The 9317-nt window shown below is 35.0% G+C and overlaps 1 protein-coding gene across 2 annotated transcripts; it reads left to right on the plus strand.

The window, feature by feature from the left end:
* The first annotated feature begins 698 nt into the window (after nucleotides 1-698).
* Nucleotides 699-8504, plus strand: CHIP (carboxyl terminus of HSC70-interacting protein). Of its 2 annotated transcripts, none has more exons than XM_018118834.2 (8): nucleotides 699-1118; nucleotides 1202-1273; nucleotides 1395-1458; nucleotides 5534-5605; nucleotides 7277-7410; nucleotides 7538-7670; nucleotides 7768-7878; nucleotides 7986-8504. In XM_018118834.2, exons 1-8 carry the CDS (start codon nucleotides 1060-1062, stop codon nucleotides 8109-8111), a joined length of 771 nt encoding a protein of 256 aa, XP_017974323.2. In that variant the 5' UTR covers nucleotides 699-1059; the 3' UTR covers nucleotides 8112-8504. The 2 variants fall into 2 exon arrangements, with proteins under 2 accessions (XP_017974323.2, XP_007049637.3); XM_007049575.3 differs by having other exon boundaries at nucleotides 700-1118; nucleotides 1202-1269.
* Nucleotides 8505-9317: the final 813 nt, after the last annotated feature.

The following is a 9317-nucleotide window of genomic DNA, read 5'->3' on the forward strand; positions in this document are numbered from 1 at the left end:
GCAAGATTTTTGTTTATGGTGTGGGCTTTGTTGTGATGTTCCATCCCACAGAAGAATGTGATTATTAAAATTTACATAACAGTTTAAGTCAATTAATTTGAGTTTAAGTTTTTGTAAATTATGCGATTTAAGTTAAAAAAATCATTACAAAAATTAATTTTGTCATGGGCTGTGTCGTGAATCTTACATTAAGTAAGAAATGAGGTGAGGTTTGGATATATAAATATGAATTTTTAATCACTTTTTAAATATGTGTTTTGGGTTAGAAATATGGGTCTTTTACTAGTTTTTAAAATTGACCACACGAGCTTTGGGTTTAAGTTTTGAATATGTTGAGAGTTTTTTATTTAATATTTTATTGATGAGAGAAAATACATTTAAAGAAAACAAAAACATAAAAATAAATTAATGCTTCCATTATAAAATGAAATAAATAGCTCCAACCAAAGTGTAATTGTCATCCCTTGACTCCCAAAGTAAATTTAAAAAATTGATTTTTAATCCAAACGCTCGTCCCACTTTCAGTGTTTAGGAAAAGAAAACAAGGCAATTTACTGACAAAAAAACTAAAGACGTAACATAATGCTTCCTCCAGTGATATTCGGCTGTGAGAGAACTGCATCCTCAGCAAGTGACGTGATCAAACGGGGAAAAATTAAATAGAGGGGCAACAGCATTTTTGTGTTGATGTATGTGCGAGAGAGTTGTAGTTGTGAAATTTCTTAAAATTCGAAAAGCGTTGCGTGTTGGCGTTGCTTTCACTTGTAACCCTCCTGAACCCTCTTCGAAATCGCGGTGCTTCCTGTCGCTCATTTCATTTCACAAATTTAAATACAAGACACGCCTTTCATTCCAAGCAGAAACTTCTAGACAAAACACAAGAGGAAGGAAAAACGCAGAGTTCATTGGCGTTGCGAAAGACACAGATTTCATTTCAAGAAAGAGAAAAGCAAAGATCATCAATTTACGCTTTACAGTGAAATAAAATTTAAAGAAAAAGAATGGGGCCAGGTTCCGCATTGAGCGCAGCAGCGAAACAAGCGGAGCAGTTGAGGAAAGATGGGAACAATTATTTCAAGAAAGGTCGTTTTGGGGCTGCCATTGATGCTTATACTGAGGTAAACAAAACCTGCCTTTTGTTTTATTTTTCGATTAATGGTTTTATTAGTTTTGTTTTCTAATTTTTTTTTTTTGTTTAAAGGCGATTACTTTATGCCCTAATGTTCCTGTGTATTGGACGAATCGCGCTCTTTGCCATCTCAGGCGCCAGTATGTACGCTTACCGATTCTTTTTTAAGTAATTCTGTTAACACAATGGATTTTGTTTTTTTAGGAAAAAAGATTTTTAACGTGTTTTTGTTTCTTGGTATTATTTGGTTATTGGTTTCACGCAGTAATTGGTTGAGAGTTGAGCAGGATTGCCGGAGAGCTATTCAGCTTGACTACAGTTCTGTCAAGGTAATCTCCTTTTTATATTCTTTTTTGCTGATTTTTTTTTTCCATTACGAACAATGCGTAATTAACATGAAAAACCACCTACCCATGGACATCTTGAAAGAGTTTGGCTACTTTACTTACTTGTTAGAAAGTTGCCTCGGGGCCCATTTGTTTTTTCTTGATTCTTCTTTGATGTAATAATAGATTATGTTTAGTGGAACAATGAGAAGATCTTTAGGTGAGCATTCATGTGTTTGAAGCGTCATGGGAAGCTGACATCAAGTTTCAACTCATCCTTGACTCCTTAATTATTTCCCAAGGAAATGAGTCAATTTTAATTTTTTACTGCCCTTTCAAGCTTCAATCTGAAGTCTGAATAAGGTTGGAAATAAGGGACAGATTGAAGCAAATTAATGGCATCCATCAGTCAAGAAGCACCAAATATCTTGATATGTTAATCTTAGGATCATTCCTAACAATAGCCAACTTCAAATCACAATTACTAATCTCATTTTTTATCATAAAACTCTTGGAAGGAAAGATACTTGTACACTCAATAGGCACACTATCAACATAGGTGATCTCATTCCCACCACCACCCTCTAATCCATCTCTAACATCTAAATCATCCATCATCATAGTAAATTGTTGAGCACTACCATCCTTTCTAATGTCATCTTTATCCTTAATGTCTTCTAGAGGATCCACTATTTGAACATTTCTATTTAAGGGTTCCACAAAGTCTTGGTCTACTAGTAAGGCCTGTTGCGGACATTGTGAAGCTATGTGACCTATACCATGACATTGAAAACACTAATTGAAGAAGTACTAGAAGTCGTAGAACCATTAAGACCACTAGGATTAAGTGAAGAAAATTCCTTGTACTTTGTAGTGTAATCATTTTTATGCTCTGATAATGAGGCTCCTCTAGATTGATCATGACTGCCAAACTAAAAAGAAGTCCTATGTTGGGAAACAGTCATAGTATATATCTCAGCAACTAAGGTACTCTGGTAAGCTTTATCTAAAGAAGCTGGAGTAGACAACTCCACAACCCTCCTAATCTCCTCTTTAAGGCCATGAATAAGTCTTCAAACTGTATGAAAAGGTTCTTCCGTCATTTGCACCCTTAGCATAAGTTCATCAAATATGTCCATGTAACTTGACACAGTAGTGGTTTGTCTAAGGTCTATCCGTTGGTCATATAACTGACTTCTATGATAGGGGGTAAATAGTTATCTTTTAATTTTTTTCTCATTATAGTGCACTGAGTTATAGAGGCTCGCCTAAATTTTCTAGGGTCTGTTGGACACCATTCTAGAATTTCTTGGTTGCACTTACTAATTTCATTTTAGCAAACCGCAGTTTTTCTATTCACTCAGATGACATACTCAAAATAGTCCTCTGACTCTCTAGCCAATCTAAGAATTCACTAGAGTTCATCTTTTAAAAGATCGCAGATCATCCTTATCTAATTTGTGAGCATCAGAATTTTCATTATAGTGCCTATCATTTATTTCTACCATACCTAGGTAATCTTCATGCTGCCTAGAGAACGCCTATGGAAATTTCTATGACCCTTAATATGTAGTCTATCCGACTCAAATTCCCTTCGAGCGTCAGAATCTTTACCAGTTCTAAATGATTCTTTAGAATGATATGCATGCTTGGAACTAGATGGACCACTCACAAACTCTTCATCACAATCAATAGCATCATCCTTTGACTTTGGAGGGTCTTTGGTTTGTCTAATCCAATGACCCCTATCAACCTGTATAAGAATTTGACCATTCCCAAAGTCTGTTACCTTTACTAGATCTGAGAGGTACAGATGCTTTTTAGTCAATTTTATGGGTTCAACCTCCTATCTCAGTTTACATTCATCCAATTTCCTTACTATTTGATTTAACTTTTGATCCATAGTAGATATTGCTGTTCCACAGAGCTCATTTTACCTCTAAAAGAGGTCATTAGCATCTTTTTTTTTTTTGAGGTAAAATTGAGGCTAGAACGTTTTGGGGAAGAAGATTGTAAATCAAACTGAGAAGCTTGAGACATGGTTTCAAGATGCTGAGATAAAAAAGTAATAAAAAAAAGAAATTGCAACTAATAATATGAAATTTAACCTACAAGATGCACATACGCAAAACTAACTAATTGAATGCTAATGACATGTCACAATATGATTAGAGGGGGTTGGTGTAAGAATATAAAGATTAGCTCTTTGTTTTTGTACTTCCTTTTTTTCAAAATTATGAATAAGGTTAAATTATAAATTTAGTCCCTGCACTCTATCAAAATGTTGGATTTAGTCTTTCTAGTATAATCGTATAAATTGAGTCTCTGTACATTCAAAATTTGTTAATGTTTGTCCAATCGTTAACACTGTCTAGCTTCTGCCTTTAAAGTTGTTGATGTCATGTTAACCGGGGCTGATGTGGCATTGATCAGTGTTGATGTGATGTTTATCAGTGTTTGATGTGGAATTGTTGGGGATTTTAATAGTCATTCTGAATTTAGTCCCTATACTAAAATGTTGGATTTTGTCCTGGTACTCTATCAAAAATATTGAATGTAGTCCCTATACTTTATCAAAATGTTGGATTTAGTCCTTGTACTCTATCAAAATGTTGGATTTAGTTCCTATACTTTACCAAAATATTGGATTTAGTCTCTGTATTCTAGTAAAATGTTGGATTTAGTCCTGTGTTATAGTTCATCTAAATCAAATCTCTGTACTTTGAAAATTTGGTAAAGTTGTTAGCACCCTCTAACTGTTAGTCTAATACTTTCAAAATTCTAGTAAAATGTTAACCTAGTTGTTAACACCATCAAGTTTGGTCCATTAAAGTGTTGACACAACGTTAACCATGTTGGCATGATGTTGACCAAGTTGATGTGTCATTCATCAATAATGACATGGAGCTGACCAGTATTGATATAAATGATATAGAATTTTTGGGATTTTAAACATTAAAAATTGTGATGTGATTTTTTAGGTGGCCAGCTGACACTAATTGCCACCCAAACAGTTAAAAGTCCCAAATATACATTAAACACTAAACTAATTGAGATTAACCAACCAACAAAGAAATAAATAAGGGTTTAAAATAAAAGGTTAGCAATTAATTAAACTAATTAGGATTAAAATGTAGTGAATCCAGAGAGAGAAACTCCATCGAAATGTAAGAATTGATACTTATTCAATTAAATGGCTGATTTTAGCCATTTGCATCAAGCTTCTCATAACCTCGATTGTTATAGGAATATGAGAGAACAAAACGTTGTATGATATAGAGAGAGAATTGGAAGAAAAGGAAAGAATCAAGACATGGCATCTAAAGAAGGGTTAAAAAATTTTGATAGTGCTTGAGAGAGAATCTGAAAGGTGGAAGAGAACCAAAAGTTGTGTAATGTAAAAACAGAATCAAAGGCAACTGGCACAAAGTGGAATTTGAAGCAAAGTTTGAAGAGATTCACACAGGTTAATGTAAGAAATTGTTGTTAACTTTTTTGGATTTTTATTTGGTTATAACTATTTGTGGTCCTATTAGTGTTTAGAAGTTCTATGTTAGCACCAGTCAATGTCGTGTTAGCATCGGTCAATGTCACATCAGCAATTAACTTTAACGAAAAAGCTTGACAGTATTAACAATTAGAGTACATAAATTTAGAATTTGACCTGTAAAATCTAAAAAAATTCCACATCAATATTGCTCAATTCCACATCAGCAACTTAAATGGAAGAAGCTTGATGGTGTTAACAATTGGACTGACATTAAAGAATTTAAACAGTATAGGGACTCGATTTATACTAATTATAGTAGAAGGACTACAAACAACATTTTGGTAGAGTACAGGGACTAAATTCATAATTTGACCTAAAAATAACTGATAGTGAGTCTCTCATCGAACCTTCTTTTTTTCTCAAACTTTCTAACCTTTTTACTACTGGCTTTAGCTGCGTCGTTATGTCCATTTTTGTTTGTTCTTCCCTTAGTAACAGGAGTTTGGCTTATTATGCTTTGTATGCATATCCTTTTCCTATACTATTTGAAGTAACGGTGTTTAGTTACATTTTCCTCCTACATGACAGGCACACTACATGCTGGGGCTGGCCTTGCTACAGAAGGAAGAATATGATGAAGGGGTCAAGAAACTACAAAAGGTACGAGTGACATCTTAAATCTTTCTGTTTCTTAAGAATCAGGAACAATAAGCAAATGAAACCATTAAATTTTTTAAGATTGTTTTGATATTCACCTTTTCCATTTTCTTTGGATTAAATGGACAGAAATCTATGTGTATTAGAAACAGTTATCTTAGTGCTTCACTTTAATTTATTTTATTTAAGATTGTTTAAGTTACTATGTGCAATCATTTTTCATGTTATTTATCATCACATATGATATGCACTTGTTACTCTATCGTATTGATGTTCTTGTTATTTCCTTCTCATATCATGGCAAGACAATTGCATTTGACGTGTATATATATATTAGGTGCATTCACATCCCTATTTTAACATTGCTGCTAATGCTCAAATAGGAATGAATTAACTTCAAGTAGCAGATGTATTTCTTGATATCAGAGCTCACTATTCTTGTGGAGTGTGTGCCTATTTGGTCCGGCTTTTGCAATAACTTCTGTATCGTGGAAGGCCAAAATTAGGCAAGCATGGGTTTCTACAAAAACAGCTTTTAGTTTCTGAATAAATTTAAAATAAGCTTTTAGAGACCCAAATCTTAGGCCCCAAGTTGGAGATTTTGAAAAAGTTGCCCTGAGATACTCAAAGACATATTTAATGAAAATTTTGAATTAACATAACAGTCATAATTTCAATATGATGGTGCTTCTCAAAAAGCTGTACCTTGCACCTTTCAATGAATCTCTACCCTGGCCAAATGAGCTCTGTCTAATTATGTAATTCCAAAAATTTTTGTACTGTAATTGACAGTATTGTGGGGCGGCCATTTTTTTCTTTCTTTTTCAAGTTTAGAAATTTTTCTGTAGTCAAATGCATTTTAAAGTCTATTAGTAGTTGTGCAGGGCATAGTTTGGTATATATTGGGTGAAATCTATATTCCACCAGTGTGTGCTTAGCTTTTTTTTATTTCCTTTATCCTTTAGGACTTAATTGTAGCAAGCAAGCTGCTGTATAATTTTTGAAGGGGATGGAAGCCCCTTTCACGCACCATATAAAAATGGAGTTTCTCTGGTTTTTAATTTGTCTGCTATTATGATGGCTTCATTTGGTATATTTTGTTATATGGGCTTGGATCTTTAACAAAAAGAGTTGAGTCAGATTATGTTGATTGATTTCTTCTTAGCTGAAGCTTTCACCATCATAGTTTGGTCAAGGGAAGAGGATTGTTGATGGAAAGAAAATGATTACTGAAAATTCATTTTGATTTGGGATGCATTTGAGAGCTTTTCATTTTTTGCTGTCCTTTCTTGCAAGTGACCCATCAGAGCATTGAAGGGGAAAAACCCAAAAAAAAGATAATCTATTGAGGAAGATCATTTGTCAGATTTTGCACAGAAAACATCGTCTTGTCATCTGTTGTGTTTCCAGCTATTTTGGTGATTCTTTCTTGGCTTTTGTATTTAGCACCTTGGTCTTAGCTCGTATAGCATAGAGGTTAAGTGGATGAATATGAGGTGTATTACGTTAACCATAGCAGGCATTTGTTTAGGTCCATGGTGTGGACAAGCAGGTTTAGGATTATTGCATAATTTTGCTTTCAATGTGATTAAGTGTTGTGAATACTACAATGAACAGTTCTTCATTACGCTGTGCATTTAGTCTCAGCTATTGCAGACTAACTTGCTTATGTAGGCAATGGATCTAGGAAGGGGTGCAAATCCAAAGGGTTATATGGTAGAGGAGATTTGGCAGGAGCTTGCAAAAGCAAAATACCTGCAATGGGAGCATGCATCGACCAAACGTTTATGGGAATTGCAAAGCTTGAAGTATGTCATCCCTGTGAGTTTAGTCATTTGCTTTGAGGGGAAAGATCACCTCTTTTAAATATTTTTGATAGAGAATTTTTCTTAATGTTTATTGTTGCTTCATACAATTCTTTCCTCTGTCTCTCAGGGAAGCTTGTGAAACTGCTTTTAGAGAAAAACCTATTGTTGATGGTTCTTATTCAGAAGATGATCGTTCAAAACATCTGGAGGCTCTGGGACAAGTGTTTAGGGAAGCTGGTGAAGCTGACCTTCCTAGTGAGGTAGGTATTTGGGTTGTTTATTTTTAATATTTTGTTTCTATTTTCAATTTTACATGTTATATTATATTTTGGTATAGATACTGATAGATAGTTTCAGGTGCCGGATTACTTGTGTTGTAAAATCACACTTGATATTTTCCGTGATCCTGTCATTACTCCAAGTGGAGTTACATATGAGAGAGCAGTGATCCTTGACCATCTTCAAAAGGTGACATGTGCTTTGGGGATATTGGATGCTTTGGCTTAGATACCATTTCTTTTTTCTTTCTTTTTCTTTTTAACACTAACATTGATCATTGACTTCCTGGAAATCAGGTTGGTAAGTTTGATCCAATCACGCGTGAACCACTCAATCAATCCCAGCTTATACCTAACTTGGCAATGAAGGAGGCAGTCCAAGCATATTTAGATAAACATGGTTGGGCTTACAGGACGAACTAAAGCTTGAATGTTCTGATAATTTTGCTGAACATGCGATGACTTAGCCAGGGCAATGACAAGGACTGAAGATATTGGTCAGAGTCTGCTGTATCTGTTTGGTATATATCATCAATCATGTTTGGTGTGTGTAGATAATTTTGTGTTGGCTTCAGTGTGTAATGCCATGCCCTGTACCAGGGCATGTGATCGTCTGGAAATGTACAGTTATTCTTGTAACAATTTACTTGACATTGTACAGATTTAGTTAGTAAAGCTAAATCATGCTATAGATGAGTGGCCTTGTAAGGGTTGGAAAGAGACCAATTTACATTGCTACAGTGGGGAATGTCGGTTCTTTGTCAGGACTAATGGCTGCATGTTTAACTTATCTATTTTTACGGTTTTGTTCTAGAAGATGTGTACTTTAGTTTGTGCGGGGGCATGTCATCCTTGTAATTCTTGGTAATCATAGTAGCTGTGAATGAAAATTTTGAGCTTTTGATAGTCTCAAAGATGGATCCATCTCCGAAGTCGACTACTCTTCGATAGATGGAAGGTCCTGTAAAACCCAGTATTCTCCAAAACCTAAAATGACGCATATACCCCCCCTACTATCCTTGCCGCTGAAGCAAGCTTTTTAACAAAATATTTCACCATCTGCAGCTATCGGAAAGATCTGTATCTCATATGTTGACAGTCGCAGGGTCCCAATGTGAATGTCATGGCTAGGCTAGCTAGGAGTTCCTATCCTTGTCTGCGTAATTGCATCCTTGAAGCACGTGAAGCATTTCCAACTGTAAACACGCTCATTTTTTAAAGACCTAGCTCGTAATCGTATCTGCTCCATCCTCATAGTCTGCACTCTTCTACAAGAAGCAGGGCAACATAATTCATCTTTGCTCTGATTAAGGGTCAAAGATTTTGACTACTAAGATGTATAGAAATGTTTTGAGTCGAGTCGGTTTACATTGTAGAATAGAGTGCAAATATTCAAGTGTTTCATCAAGTATTCCGAAAGGTTCACCATCAAAAGCATATAATTCATCCAACATGGCGATTCTCATAGGGTGGGGCTAAATGAATTAAAAGAAAGAGTTTGGTGTTATCACATCAACGACAGCAACACCTTGAATAATTGTGGGTTATTACTTTAAGCACTTTTCTTTGAGTCATGGATGGTCCGAGAAATGACTTAAAATAAAGTCTATGCATTGCACATTATCCATC

The sequence above is a fragment of the Theobroma cacao genome, chromosome 1 (assembly GCF_053813885.1).
Source record: "Theobroma cacao isolate CCN51 chromosome 1, ASM5381388v1, whole genome shotgun sequence".
NCBI classification, from domain to species: Eukaryota; Viridiplantae; Streptophyta; class Magnoliopsida; order Malvales; family Malvaceae; genus Theobroma; species Theobroma cacao.